The 15,880-nt window shown below is 49.2% G+C and overlaps 1 protein-coding gene across 2 annotated transcripts in view; it reads right to left on the bottom strand.

The window, feature by feature from the left end:
- LOC146783138 (E3 ubiquitin-protein ligase TRIM11-like) overlaps nucleotides 1-13,893 on the bottom strand; it is a 411,795-nt gene extending 397,902 nt beyond the window's left edge. For both annotated transcript variants that reach the window (XM_085634002.1, XM_085634003.1), the window contains exon 1: nucleotides 13,439-13,893. In XM_085634002.1, coding sequence (XP_085490128.1) covers nucleotides 13,439-13,840 — 402 coding nt within the window. In that variant the 5' untranslated portion in view covers nucleotides 13,841-13,893. The remainder of the gene's footprint in view (nucleotides 1-13,438) is intronic.
- Nucleotides 13,894-15,880: the final 1,987 nt, after the last annotated feature.

The raw sequence follows: 15,880 nt of genomic DNA, 5'->3' as shown, positions 1-15,880 counted from the left end.
GTTTCTCCACCCTCGAACATACTCGACTCTGCAGTCAAACCCTGGCAATCTGACAGCAAGCCTAGCCAGCCTCACCGAGCAGTTCTTAGTGCAACCAGGACCCAAAACTTTATGTAGTGGCTTGTGATCTGCACATAGGTTAAACACACTACCCACAAGAACACTCTGAAGTGATTGGTGGCCCAAGCAGTTGCCAGGGCCTCCCTCTCAATCATGGAGTAGTTACGCTTGCTTCACTCAAAGAATGTGAGACAAACACAACCGTCTTCTCCTCCTAACCATGCATTTGTGCCAGGACAGCACCAATGCCTACAGCACTAGCATCGACTGTGACAGTACTTATAACCCCATTTTGAAAAGGGGTTAATACATCTGCATGTACAAAGTCATCCTTGATCATGGAAACAGCAGACTGTTGTAACTCACCCCACACAATCCGTTTGCCTTTTCTTAGTAATTCTCTCAATGGTTCAGTTCAGAGTCTCTCTATCTTGTGGCACTTGTGCATTCACAATAGCCCTGACCAAATTTGCTTTTGTTTGACACACTCCCTTGTCACCAAATGCCCTAAATATTCCACCTCTTGCATCATGAATTTGCATTTCTGTTTATGCAAGGTTAGACCTGCCTTACAAATGTGAGCCAAAACCTGAGCTAACGATTGATTGTGCTCCTGAACATCCTTTACGAACACAAGGATGTCATCCTGGAACACCACTGCTTTTTCCGAACCTGAAAGGACAGAAGACATCAAACTCTGGAATACACTGGCAGCAGAGCATAAACCAAAGGGAAGTCTGCAGAACTGAAATGTGTGTTTATTTGTAATAAACAAAGGGAGATGTTTTGACTGTGTGCTAAGTTCAACCTGGTGATATGCACTCCTCAGTTCCAGCTTTGAGAATACTTTGGTACCAGACAACATTAGGATGAGTTTATTATTATTGGGCTAGGGAAAGTTGTCCATTATGACATTCTCGTTCAAGCTGTGTATGTCCATACAAAACCTGAGGGACCCATCGGCCTTCTTAGTGATCACAACCGGAGACAACCTTTCGGCCGCTTCAACAGGTTCTATCACCTTATCATCCAATAGTTGTTGAATAATCTCTTTCACCTTCCCTACGGCTGCCATAGGCACCCTTCTTGTAACATGATGAACAGGTTTAGAATTCTGCTTGAGTCTAATGACGTGTGCTCATAGTTCGTGGCTTTACCCAACCTTGTCTCAAAAACACCACTGTGCAGCTCTAACAGTTCCTTCAAGTTCAAAGCATCTTGGCTGTCATGAACACCACAACACTAATGTCACTTCCCTGAAACCCATTTAGGAGAACATCAGAAGAAGTCAAAGTCTCCCCAGGCCATGGTGCCTCATAAACATCTAGTGGAACAATTGTATAAAGGGAACCAGTGCCCACCATCAAGGAGAGTGGGTGACCATTGATCTCAAAGTCCGCTTTTGGCCGTAATCTTCTTCTGTCATTTACTTCCACATACCCAACTACACCCACATCCTGTACAACTAGAACCCTATAACCTGTTTGTTCCTCCTCCACGAAGCCCACTTTCTTCTCCTGTTGTTTGCACATATGTTCCAGATGCCCCTTCTTGCCACACTTGAGGCAGTCTTTACCAACAGCGTAACACTGCTTAGAACCTGCCATATGGTAGTTACTGCCACACCTTAGGCAATGATGTCCTGCAAACTTTCCTTGCGAGTTGCTAGACCCCTTAGCAAATTTGTTCCTGTTGCCGCCACCAGCCATTGTTTGTGTCTTGTATTTAACAACATTTACTCCTTCTGTGTCATCACCAAGGAGTGCCACCTCATTTTCTCTGCTGCTACTTGCAGTAAACTTCATCTCACGCATGCACCTTTCAGATTCCTCCTCGACCTTTGGAATTGCTATGGCATCTTTAAGTGTAGGATTGCTGGAGGCCCACAACGTTATTTGCCTCCTACCTGCTGCCTTGAGCACTCACTAATGCGCCACACCAAAACAGGTCCACTTTCATGTGTTTCCCGTTGGTAACTCTTCGCTGTGAGTTTGACCCCTGCTTTGAGCTGGTGCTGGGCACCCCCTTTTTGAGGCCTACCTCTCTCCGTCTGGCGATATATGTCGGAGTTTACCTCACCTTCCTCGTTCCGTTCTCATCCTGCGCTCGGCTGCTACTCGGTCAAACATACACCAAAGAGGTCCTGTGAAGGCGTTGCATTGCTGCAGCGGGTCGTCTCCACCAGCGCTCTCTTTACCGCGTCAGCTTTCACTTCAGCCTCCGCACTTGCCTCGCACAGTATACCACAGGCAGCCGTTTCTTGACTCCTCTGCTTCTGCGCTCACCACGCACTCAAGACCAGTGTCTCTTCATACCCCGCAGCTTTGTTGTGCCTCACTCTGTGTTACTCTCACACTACTGTCTAGATTGCGATTGTTACCTCCTTCTCAGCATACAGAATTTTCATTTGACACAGACACAACGCATTGTGTTCGTGGTTGGGGTTTGTGTCTCTGCCACAGTCTCGTGTCTGGCCAAATCGTCGCCAAAATGTTTATGCTTGGAATCCAAGGCACAGACGCAGTTTTCTTTTGAAGGAGATATTTATTAGGCAGAGATAAACCCCACAGCAAAGATTTGCCAGACACAACTGGAACCAACTGTCTAACCGTCCCCAAGAACCATGTCATCACTGTAGAACTTGAAGTATATCATAAAGGTATGCACCCGCAGCCTAGCTGGAACAGCCTAAGTACATCACAACAAAGTCCTCCAGAGGCATGAAACCCACTGGGGGTGCCGCCTCCGTAAAGGGTGCTGGTGAGCATGTTAGGGTCATGGCTGATGGGGTGAAGGAAGTAGAGGGTGATCAGAAGAGGGTGAAAAGATGATGGCTGTGGGAGATGAAAGATTGCTGTGAGAGATAAGGATGAGGGTGATGGTGAGATGGGAGATGAGGTCTTCCTATCGCATTATAATAACCTTTACTCTGCTCCCACATCTATATTGCTTGAAGGGCTCAATACATTTCTCAATATAATGGAGTTGCCCATACTAACTTGAACCCAAAAAGCTCAGATTTTGGAACCAATATCCGAAACTGAGGTCCAGGAGGCCATTAAAAATACACCTAGTGGCAAAGCATGCGGTATTAATGGATTACCTATCAAAATCTATAAAATCTTTATGCTACAGATAATTAATCTATTGGTATCCTTATTTAACACAATCTTAGAAGGTTGCCAGATTCCGACAACCTTTTCTGAAGCAGCCATAGTCAGTTTTTTAAAAAGGGCAAAAGATCCGTCAATCCTGGGTCATACCACCCTATTAGTTTAATAAATAACGATTAGAAACTATTTACTAAAATAATGGCGACTAGAATCACCCCAACAGCGCAAAAGCTGGTGAACGAGAATCAATGTGGCTTTTTGCCAGTGAAGCTCCTTGCTAACAATGCAAATTCTTTAGTCCAGTTGACTGAATATTTTTCAAACAATTATATCAAAGCGGCAATCATCATGATTGATGCAGAAAAAGCTTTCGACTTGGCTAATTGGAGTATTTTGTTTGCCATTTTAACGAAATGTGAGTTTTCCTTAGGTTTTGTTAATAGGATGCAGAATCTATACGAGAGAGTCGAGGCAAGAGTCGAAATTAATGCGCATGTTGCTAGCGCAGTTAAGATCCAAAGAGGTACCTGCCAAGGGTGTCCGATGTCCCCAATTTTATTTGCTTTATATATTGAACCACTAGCGTCTTTATACGCCAGAACCCCTTAATTAGGGCACCAGTAGCTGGGGCACCAAAACCTAAGTAGTTTGCTGATGACCGAATTCTATATATGAAACAGATTCTGCAAACATCAAACGAACCTTAGATATGATCAGAACCTTCACTGATCTAGGGGGTACAAGATCAACTATAAAAAGTCAGAAATGTTTTTATTCAATTGCCCCTACCAGGTTTTACCTCATGATTTCCTGATCCAGGTTGCAAAGGCTAATTCAATTTGCTATTTGGGCACTTGGGTTTCTCCCGATTTTTCACAACTTTTTTCACTTAATTATGTTTCCACCCTTAACAAAGTCAAGAATATCTTAAGCAATCGGCAACCTCTACCACTTTCTATAAATGGGAGAATCGCTTTGATAAAAATGATAATACTTCCTCTATTCATCTTCATTTTTTCAAATGTACTCATCAAAGTTCCTCAAAGTTATTTCCTGGATATAGAACAAACATTTCGCAAGTTTATTGGTCAGGGAAAAAAATGCGTACCAAAGTATAAGTATAAGAAAAAAAGGCTTATAAAGCGCTCTAATGCCGATGGCGTCTTGGCGCTGAGGTGTGAGAGGAGCAATGAAGACGAAAGGACTGGAGAACTAGAGAACATTGAACAGCCTGGACTTCAAAGCTTTCCTGAAAGAAAGAAGATCTGGCTCCAGTCGAAGAGAGGCTGGAAGCCTGTTCCATAATTGAGAGGCACAGATGGAAAATGTGCGGCCGCCCCATCTGGCACGTCTGTATCTAGCGATGCACATAAACTAGAAACCCTACAGTTGAGTCCGGAAGAGAGTGGGTTAGTGCTCCCCCATATCAAAATATATATTTTCAGGCTGTTTTAATGGACTGGTGTGGGCATGTAGCTTCATCACACGAAAATGGGTTTAATTTTTATCTCCAGCAAAGGTTATTAGAGAAGAATATCCAGCTAAAACCCTTTACTAAGATCCCCAGACCACCAAAACATAATAGATATAAGATTCTGCACATAATCCTAGATAGATTTACTCAATTGAAGAATGAGTTTAATTTCACTTTAATCCATCCAGATATTAAGATAAGACACTGTAAGGATCTAGGATTACTGGTGGATCCTCAGGTGATAAGAAATTGGGAAAGGCTAAGAGTTAACCAAATAAAAGATCTTGTTATTGAGGGAAAGCTGAAGTCCTGGGAACAAGTTAAAGGGGGCAGAACAAAATAATTTTCGGTCCTATCATTTTCATATTTACAGATTTCCAGCCGAGTAAGAAAACTTCAACTTCCCTATGGTCCACTCCCTGAGGCTATTAGTCATGCATTATATGTTAAAGAAATGATGGGGGTAGGGAACTGGTATTGCATCCTGTAGCAACAATTCTACGAGCAAATAGTTCCCACCACCCTACTAAAAATAAAGGCTACTACGGGGTGTCGGATAGATACAGCGATTTGGAAAGCCTATAACGAATGCTCCAATAATGCCATACGCGGGGCGAATTTGAAACGTATGACATTTTTCTCTAAATGGCAGTTATACTAAACCCCTGATAAGCTAAAAAATAAATTCCCAGCAGTGTCATCATACGGTTTTAGATGCCACCACCCAAAAGGGGACTGAACTCATCTGTTTTACGTGCCCAAAGTTTTTTTTTTTTTTTTTTTTTTTTGAAACCGTTTATTACAGTTTATAAAAGTTACAGGTATGGGCCTACAACCACACGGCCGGCCGCTAGAGCATCAGAAGCATATTACATACATACAGCAAAAAGTCTCTCAGCGGTGCACAGTAGGAAAACAGGGGTAGTCAATGGTGTAGGCCACATAGCTCCATGCCCACAATACGGTTCCATTTTCTTAAAACAAAACAACATCAACAAACCACAACCGCAAGGCAACCCGCGATCCAAGTGACAACACGTGCTCCATAAGTGGGGGATCCAAACAGCAGCAAAACTCTGAAGAGGGGGACGGGAGTAGATCAGGGACTGGGGGACCGCGTGCCCGCGGCCGAGGGAGGGGGGCCATCTAGGGAGACGGAGCAGGCGAGGCAGCCGGTAGCAGTGGCGGCTCACAAATACCCCCGCGGTAGGCGTTCCAGGGGCCCCAGAGTTTCATCCACGCCCCAGGCTTACCCCTCGCCACATACACCACCTTTTCACGAAACATACACCAATCCATATGCTCCTTCCAGGCCGACACCGCAGGGGGCCTCTGGGATCCCCACAATTGAGCAATATCACGCTTAGCTATCATGTATCCCAGAGTCACCCACCGCGTCTGCGGGACCGAATAGTCATTCGGTTCCCATACATTCAGCAAGCATCTCCTCGCTTCAGGCAGCAGCGCGACACGCGTAACCACACGCAGGACCTCATGCACACCACGCCAGAATCGCTTCACCTTCGGGCACTCCCACAGTATATGCATGAAAGTCGCCAACGCACCACAGCCACGCTTACACATTCCATCACCGGCAAAACCCATACGTAGAAGCCTTGGCCCCGTCACGTAGACCCGGTGAAGGATCTTGAGCTGGACGAAACGAAGGCGAGCCGGGATGGCCACCTCTTTCGGAGAGGCCACCGCAGAAATCCAATCCTCGTCGTCCAGCTCCAGCCCGTCGGCGACCCAAGCCGCGCGGAGACTAGTCAGCAGGCACGATCTATCGTTGATCAATTTTTTGTATATGAGGGAGATCGTGCTGTCCGGGACATGGCCATCTAGCACTCTGTCCTCCAGGGGGGAAGACTCCGGAATGGAAGCGACATCCGGGAAGACGGAGCCCAGCGCATGGCGGACCTGTAGGTACCGAAAGTACTCACTGCCCTGCAGCTGAAACTCCGCCTGCAGCGTCTCAAAAGTTTTGAATCCCCCCCTCGTCCAGAGATCTCCCACTGTGCTGATTCCGATCGTGTCCCACTTCTCGAAGCCCTTCGACATCCACAGGGAGCCCAACCTCTCAGATGCATCCAGCGGAGACGCTCGGGTCAAACGGTCCTTCCACCCCATAGCTGCATTAGCCGCGTGCCAGACACGCACCATGACACGCGTCGGTCCCGTCAAACGGGAGTCGGGCGCGCCAGAGTAGAGCGCTCGATTATAATCGCCACCGGGCAGAAGCATCCTGTCCATCTCAAATGCCGGGTTCAAGGCGGGCCCGTAAAGGCCATGATTAATTGCAGCTAGTTGGGAGGCCCAGTAATACCGTTTGATGTCCGGGAGGGCGACCCCTCCATCGTACCACGGGAGCGTCAATTTAGCCAGAGCAATACGCGGCCTCCCGTCCCAGAACAGGCGCCGCTGGAGGCCCTCCACCTCGCGAAAGTAGCGTGCCGGGACCAAGTCCATGGTATTCTGGAGGGCGTAGAGGAAGCGCGGCAGGGACATCATTTTAAATAAGGCCGCTCGGCCGAGCGGCGAGAGCGGCAAACGCCGCCAGCGCACCACGTCCTCCCTCAAACGCTGGAGGGGGGGCAGCAAGTTCCGCTCATAGCGGGCCTCCGGGTCAAGAGTGATATATATACCCAGGTACCGGAAACCCTGGGAGGCAATCTGGATCGGACAGTCCCGTGGCAGGACCGGAGCCTCCCCGGAAAGCACATAGACACAGGATTTCGCCCAGTTGATGACCAGGCCTGAGTTGCGACCGAAGGAGCGCAAAACATCAACCAGGACGATCAGTGATTTGCGCGGGGAGGCGAGATACAAAAGGATATCGTCAGCATAGAGGGACACGCGGTCCTCATGCTCGGGGGTCCATCGGAGACCACGGATAGAAGGGTGCCACCGCAGCCACTCCGCCAGGGGCTCCATGGCCAGGGCGAACAGGAGAGGCGACAGGGGACAACCCTGTCGCGTGCCCCGCCCCAGCGCGAATGGGGCCGATACTCGCCCATTCACCACCACCTGCGCCAACGGGCCCGAGTAGAGCAATTTGACCCAGCTGACGAAACCCGGGCCGAACCCAAACTTCGCCAGCATCGCCCAGATATATGGCCATTCGAGCGTATCAAACGCCATGGTGGCGTCCAAGGACGCCAAGATGGCCGGCTCCCGCACAAATGGAACACGCGCGAGCACCCCATGTAAGCGCCGCAGATTAAGCGCCGTGTTGCGGTGTGGTATAAAGCCCGATTGGTCTTGGTGGACCAAATCGCCCACCACGCCAACCAACCGGTTGGCCAACACCTTGGCGAGGATTTTGGGCTCCGCGTTCAAAAGCGAAATCGGCCTATAGGATGTGACCCGTTCACGGGGCTTCCCCTCCTTATGGATCACTACAATTGTAGCCAGACGCTGGTCCGGCGGGAGGGAGCCCTGCGAGTGGGCCGCAAGGAACATCGCGCGCAGGTGGGGCGCCAACACATCCGGGCGTAGCTTGTATAGCTCAATGGGAATACCATTGGGGCCCATGGCCTTGCCGGATGCAACCGAGCGAATAGCCGAGGCAATTTCGTCCGAGGTGGGCGGGGCATCCAGCGAATCCCTGTCCTCCACCGTAAGGGAGGGCAGTGCAATGTCCCGAAGCAAGGCATGGGAATCTTCCTCCGAGCAGGGAGAAACCGGGGAGTAAACTTCGCGGAAATAGTCCGCGAAGCAGGAGACAATGGCTTCCGGCTCGGTGACGCACACTCCATCCACGCTCTCAATCAAAGGCACCACGCGGCTCGCTCTCTCCCTCTTATCCAACCACGCAATCAGTTTGCCAGCCTTGTCACCCACATCATACAATCGCCCCTGCTGCTCTCTACTGAGTCCCCTGGCCGCCTCCGTGACGAGGGCCCGATAGGCCGCCTGCTTTAAATGCAACACATGCAACTTGGCGTCTGTTACCCCGCTCCCCAGGTCACCCTCCAGTTCTGCAATTTCGGCCTCAACCCGGGTCACCTCCTCCCGCTCGCGCCGCCGGGCATTGGAAATAACGGAGAGGGCCTCCCCTCTAAGAACCACCTTGAAAGCCTCCCACAGGGAGATGGCAGACGGAACCGACCCCACATTCTCATCAAAATAGCGCTGTAAGGATTTGATCAAGTCGGCACGAATGGTGGGGTCGCGCAAATACCATGCATTAATCGGGGCCACCCTGCCATCCCCCCTCGGGAAGACATCGAAATGCAACAACAATGGGGAGTGGTCTGAGATACCCCGTGCCAAATGGCGCACCTCCCCCACCCTCCCTGCATGGGCCGCCGGGACAAGGATATAGTCAAGCCGCGAGAGGCTACCATGGGCCCCCGAGTGGAAGGTGTACTGTAGCAATCCAGGATGCTTTAAGCGCCAGCAGTCCACCAGGCCCAGCGTGTCTAAAAGGCCGGGCAGCCATGCCTGTGCCCGGGGGAGGTCCCTAGGGGGATGGCGATCCATAGACCCGGAGGCAACCGCATTAAAGTCCCCTCCAACCACCAACAGGCCACTCGAAAGGTCCAGGAGGAGGCGCCCCAGGTCTGCAAATGTAGTGGCTTGTAACCCAGGCGGGACGTACACTGAGATAAATTCGTCCCACCAGAACAGTGTAGCGTCCCCTCTCATCATGACGCACCTCGTCAATCTCCAACGGGAGCGAGTTCTTGACCATAATGCCCACCCCCCGCGAGCCCGAAGTGAAGCCGGAGTGGGCCGCCAAACGATATCCCCGCCGATTCATTGCATGAAAGGTGTTACCTATAAGGTGCGTCTCCTGCAGGAAGACAACATCTGGTGAAATACGTTTTAAATACTGCAGGACCACACCACGCTTAATCCTATCCCCCAGGCCGTTAACATTCCATGACAACACAGTCAAATCCCTACCCCCCATCATACGTCGAAACAATCGGTCGTCCCCCACCGAGCATCTTAAAAACGACAAAACAGTTGCGGGTTTGCCTTGCGGTGCTAACAAACAACACACCCCCCCCACCCCCCGGTCCCAACAGAACTCCCCCCTCCCTGCACCCCTGCATGAGCCCAGACAGCCCCCCCAAAGTGCAGTGTGCCTGTCGCCCCATAGCTAAATACTAACTAGTCCCCCAGAGGAGGAGGGAAGCCCCCAGCAGACCCCACCCGACCTCCATGGGAGGGGAACATACGAAAGCAATATATGGTAAAGGAACAACATCCAGAGCAAGGCCTATACAGTCACCCCTCAATTCTGATCCGGCGGGCCCTCCTCGCCAGCCGCGCCTACGTGCCCAAAGTTGAAAGATTACTGGAATCTGAATATTTAGTGGGTTAACAGGAAACTTACCCTAAGTCTAGTCCCCCTCCCTCTGACACCTTATTGGGAATTCCCAATCTAAATCTAACAGCTCATCAAAATCAGTTCATCTTCATTGCTTCTTTGGTAGCCAAGTCTCTGATTTTACAAAATTGGAGAATGCCGGATCCACCCAGATTTCAACAATGGGTCGCTAAGATGAGGCATGTCATAAATAAGGAAGAACTATATTCCCTTAAGGTGGGGACTGCCACTAGGTTCATACAAGTCTGGAGGGATCATGGGGATCAGGCAGGCCATAGGTGTTGAGAACAGCAACAAAACCTCTGGATGTTCCGCAGGGAGACACAACCCATGATGATTGGTAATTGTTAATATTTCCAACTATGTACGGAATGAGAATGAATGTGCGGTCTTAAAAAAAAGGACTGGGTTTTTGTCCCACTCAAGGGGGTAACATTGTAGATGTGTCTGTGGATTTACACAGGTTTATTCGATTGCTTAAAGTAAAGAATTACTTTCCTGCAATCCCACAGAAAAACGTCCCTTCTGTTTAAATACATTCAACCTAGAGTACACAATATCTTACCTTCATGACATATAATTACTGATGTCTATTTCAGAAGATGATACTCTTTCCCTTGCACAACTGACTAACGACTTGGAGATTGTGGCCAAGCCAGATATAGAAAGTGGTTTCAAATCTAAATCTAAATATACACCACAACACGATCCACCAAAATATTGATTTGTTTAAAGATATGGTTACTGGCGATTTACAGAAGCTGTTTCATGATCGATAAAGGGGGGTGATGGGGACCAATAACTTGACAGAGGAGAGGTTGGCTTTGAACACTCTACCAGGGAAGGATGCTCTCGTGATATGGGAATCTGACAAGGGAGGGAAGATCATCTTGATGAATAAGGAAGATTACATAAGTGAAATAGATAGACAACTCATGAATACAAAATGCTATGCACCTGTATCTAACAATCCTATTAAAGATCTGACCTTCTTTATTAACATACAGGTGGGAGACTGGTGAGAGAGGGGCTTGATTACGGATGAAGAATGACGTTATTTGACTGTAAGGAACCCTAGTTTTCCCTGTATATACATCCTCCCTAAAGTACACAAAGGGGGTCCTTTACTCCGGGGATGCCAATTATTTCAGGAGTGGACTCACCAACCGAACGCCTGTCTGAATATGTTGATACGTTTTTACAATCTCTCTTATGTAACCTCCCGGCATATATACAGGACAGTTAAGACATCCTAAACAAATTTGAAGATGTCCAATGGTCTGAGGGGCTTATGTTTGTTACATTAGATGTTGCCAATCTTTACACATGCATAAAAAAACAGTTCGGATTGCGGGCCTTCGAGTCTTTTCTTAAAACCAAAGCAGCAGATTGGCTAGAACATAATGTTATGCTGATTGATATGATTGAACTGATCTTGTCAAAAAATGTCTTTCTGCATGAGGGCAGATGGAATCATCAGAAGAAGGGGACCGCCATGGGTTCAAAATGTGCTCCTGCATACGCTGGCCTTTTCATGGGTTGGTGGGAGAAGGAGCACGCTTTCCATACAACATAGGAATTGGGCCCTATATGTTGAAATCTGGGGGGAAGATTACATGGTCCAAGAACAGAGGTGAAGATGGCGAATAACTGGTACACATACGTCCACCACTAGCAATGAAGAGCCAACTGTAGACATTTTTCTTTAGGGTCACTATAGCTTCTAGGAGAACCAGAATAAATTAGATAATATATGGTAAATGGTTATTTGCAATGTTTTACCCTACGATATTGTATGTTGGTGTGACAAGGTCTTTCAACGTATCAATGAATTGATACTGTGTAAAAACTATTTATTGCTCCCGATCTTTTGATATATCGTTTTTTGTACCATGGGTTTTGGGAAAAAAGGAAAAAAATAAAAAAGAGGGTGAAGGCAATGGGTGTGATGAAAGAGGACTGTGGAAGGTAAGCATGAGGGTGATGGCAGTTGATGTGAGGAAAGTGGGCTGCGACAGATGTGGGTGATAGTGGGTTTGATGAAATAGGGCTGTGACAGATAAGTATGAGAGTGATGACAGAAGGGGTGTTGAAAGAGGGCTCTCACAGTTAAGGGTAAGGGTGATGGCAGTAGGTGTGATGAAAGAGGTCTGTCACAGATAAGGATAGTGTGATGGTAGCGGGTAATGTAAGAGGACTGTGACAGATAAGGATGCGGGTGATGACAGTGGGTGTGGTGAAAAAGTGTGGTGACAGATTAGGGTGAGGGTGACGGCAGTGGGTGTGATGAAAGAGGGCTGTGACAGATAAGGATGAGAGTGATGCTGGTGGGTGTGATGAAAGAGGGTGGTTACGGATAAGGTTGAGGGTGATGGTAATGGGTGTGATGAAAGAGTGCTGTGACATATAATGATGAGGGTGATGGCTGAAGTGTGTGATGGCAGAGGATGAGGTAGTGGCAGTCAGGGGGTAGACGGAAGACGAGGGTGGAGTAGTGACAGATATGTGATGATGTGAGGGTGAGGAGGCTGGTAGTGGAGAGTTATGTTCGGAGGGAGATGCTGAGTTGAGTCTGATGTCAGAGGAGACCAATGATTGGAGTGTTATGGGTGGGTAGGGTGATGGAATATTAAGCGAGGCTGAGAAGGATGATGGCAGATAAGAGGTATGAGGGGTTGGAGTGTTCAAAGAACATGTTTTTGGAGATAGGGTGAGGTCATGGGAGGAGTAAGGTAGGATAGGTTAATGCTAATAGATGGTGAGGTTCTGGGGCTTTAGGATATTTGATAAACCATGGAATGTCAGTAAACTGAAAAGAATCACATTTGTTGGAAAAAATACACGTTTGTGTTGCAACATTTCTATTTTAATGCCATATAAATTCCAATGTGGTTCTACAAAATCCGCCAAATGCTGGGGGCCTGTTTGATGCTCATTCACTTCAGCCTGCTCCACATTAAAACTCTATATGCGTTCAGCAGCTGTTATTCCATCAAAATGGTGTCAAGAGCACCTTACTTACATCCTGACTTTAGAATGTTAGCGCTCAAGTTGTTAATTAAAACTCTGTGTTGAAGCTACAGTAGATCACTTGGGAGTCTCAAGTGACAGAATCCTGCTGGTGCTAGAAGAGAAGGACACACCATAGAAGACCTTGGGAGTTTGACACAAGTTTCTCGAATAAGGCTGACTTAACTAATGTTGCAATCCTGACTTCGGTGTGTCAACTTCAGAAAGAGGCAACACTTATTAGGGTGATTGGGCTAAATTGGGTAATGCACATTACAGGACAGAAAAATAGCATTGCATTTAAAACACATGTGAATGATGCTAATGCTTTAGTAAACCTTAAGCAAGTGTGCAAACAATAACACAACTTTAATTATTTATATTAGTAACACACACTACACACCGCAAGGGTTTCTTGGCGCTGACTCCAGTTCCTCTTACCTTGTACTCCTGCTCTGCTTCCTTCACCAGGGTCACACGGTGCTCTCTGTGTGCCTTGGACTCTCTGCAGACCAAACACAGGAGTTCCCCATCGGTTTCACAGAAGAGATGCAGCCTCTCCCTGTGCTCCTCACAGAGGCCTCCTGGCACTATTTGCATTTCCTTCAGTACCTCCACCATGTTTGCTAATCTCTTATTCGGTTTCATTTCCTTCTCTTGGTCAAAGAGCTGCTTGCATTCTGGACAGGATTTCTCCAAGTCCTCTTTACCCTTAAATGTGTCAAAGCAGTAGAGACAGAAGTTGTGTCCGCAGTCCAAGGTCACGGGGTCAGTGTACAGGTCCCTGCAGATGGAGCAGGTAGCTTCTTCTTGGAGTCTGACCTTGGGGTCTGCAGCCGCCATGACTGCACTAAGCTGCGCCGAGCTCTGTTCAGTAATAATACTCCAAACAGTGCAGAGCAGTGTGAGCTGCGCATGCCTGGAATGTAGTGGAACTGGATAAACCACAGCCACCACTTGTAGGTGTGGACTACTAGCAGAGAGAGGAAAGCAGATAGATTGTTCTTGGACCAGCCCCTCTGACTGTGGACAAAGAGCCTCGGCCCTGTGTGTGGTGCAGTGTTCCAGGGCCCAGCCTCTGGCTGGGCTTTGTGGTGTTGGTCCTCTATGTGGCGCAGTGCTCCAGGACCCTGGGGAGGGATTCTGGTGTTGGCCCTGCATGTGGTGCAGTGTTCCAGGGCACAGCCTCTGGCTAGTGTAGGTGGTGTTGACCCTGTATGTGGTACAATATTTCAGGGTCCAGCCTCTGACTGGGGTTTGTGGTGTCTGCCCTGTGTGTGCTGCAGTACTCCAGGGCCCAAGCTCTGTCAGGGGGTTGTTGTGAGGGCCCTCTGTGTGATGCAGTTTTCCTGGGCCCAGCCTCTGGCTGGGGATTGTGGAGTTGGCCCTGTAAGTGGTGCTGTGTTCTAGGGCCCAGCATCTGGATGGGGTATGTGGTATTAGCCCTGTGTGTGGTTTAGTGTTCCAGAGCCCACCCTCGGGCTGGGGTTTATGGTGTTTGCCATGTGTGTGGTGAAGTGTTCCAGGGCCCAGCCTCTGGCTGGGTTTATAGTGTTGTCCCTGTGTGTGATGCAGTGTCCGGGGCCCAGCCCCTCTGACTGTGGACACAGAGGGTTAGCATTGTGTTAGGTACAGTGTGCCAGAGCCCAGCCCATCCAGCTGTGGACAAAGATGGTCAACCCTGTGTGTGGTGCAGTGTTCCAGGGCCCAGACTTTGGCTTGTGGTAGGTGATGTTAGCCCTGTGTGTGGTGTCATGTTCCAGTGCCCAGCCTCTGGCTGGGGTTTGTGGTGTCAGCCCTTTGTGTAGTGCAGTGTTCCTGGGCCCGGACTCTGGCTGGGGTTTGTTGTGTTGGCCCTGTGTGTGGTGCAGTGTTTCAGGGCCCAGCCGCTGACTCCGGTTTGTGGTATCAGCCCATTGTGTGATGCAATGTTCCAGGACCCCATTCTCTGGTTGGTGTTTGTGATGTCAGCCTGTATTGTTTGCAGATTTCCTGGGCCCAGGCCTCAGGCTGAGGTTTGTGGTGTCGAACCTGTGTTTTGCAGTGTTCCAGGACCTAGCCTCTGACTGGGGATTGTGGTGTCGGCCCTGTGTGTGATTCAGTGTTCCAGGGCCCCATGCTCTTGCTGGGTTTTTGGTAGCAGCCATGTGTCTGGTGCAGTGTTTCAAAGCCTGTCTCTGCCAGGGCGCTGCCTCTGGCTGGAGTTTTGTGGTGTCGGCCCTGCGTGTGATGCAGAGTTCCAGGGTCCAGCCTCGGCCCAGGGTTTGTGGTATTGGCCTTGAGTGTGGTGCAGTGTTCAGTTCTCAGCTCCTCTGGATCTGGACAAAGAGGGTTGGCTCTCTGTGTGGTGCAGTGTTCCAGTGTCCAGCCTCTGGCTGGGGTTTGCAGTTTTTGACCAGTGTGTGGTACAGTGTTCCAGGGCCCAGTCTCTCTGGCTGTGGACAAAGAGGGTCGCTACTGTGTGTTGTCCTGTGTTCCAGGGCCCAGACTTTGGCTTGGGTTTGTGGTGAGAGCTCTGTGTGTGGTGCAGAGTTCCAGGGCCCAGGCTCTGGTTGGAGTCTGTGGTGTCTGCCCTGTGTGTGGTACAGTGTTCCAGGGCCCTGCCTGTGGCTGGGGTTTGTGGTGCTGTTCCTCAGGGTGGTGCAATGTTCCAAGCACCTGGCCGAGGATTCAGGTGTTGTCCCTGTGTGTGGGGCTGTTTTCCTGGGCCCAGCCTCTGGTTGGTGTAAGTGGTGTTAGCCCTGTGTCTGGGTTTGTGGTGCGGGCCCTGTGTGTGGTACAGTGTCCCAGGGCCCAGTCTCTGGCTGAGGCTTGTGGTTGTGAGAAGGTGGCCTGATATATGCTGTCCACTAGTTCTAGTGGGCACCTTGTATCAGTCCAAAC

The sequence above is a fragment of the Triturus cristatus genome, chromosome 11 (genome assembly GCF_964204655.1).
Source record: "Triturus cristatus chromosome 11, aTriCri1.1, whole genome shotgun sequence".
NCBI classification, from domain to species: domain Eukaryota; kingdom Metazoa; phylum Chordata; class Amphibia; order Caudata; family Salamandridae; genus Triturus; species Triturus cristatus.
Note: the sequence above shows the minus strand (reverse complement) of the source record. Positions and strands in the feature narration are given on the sequence as shown.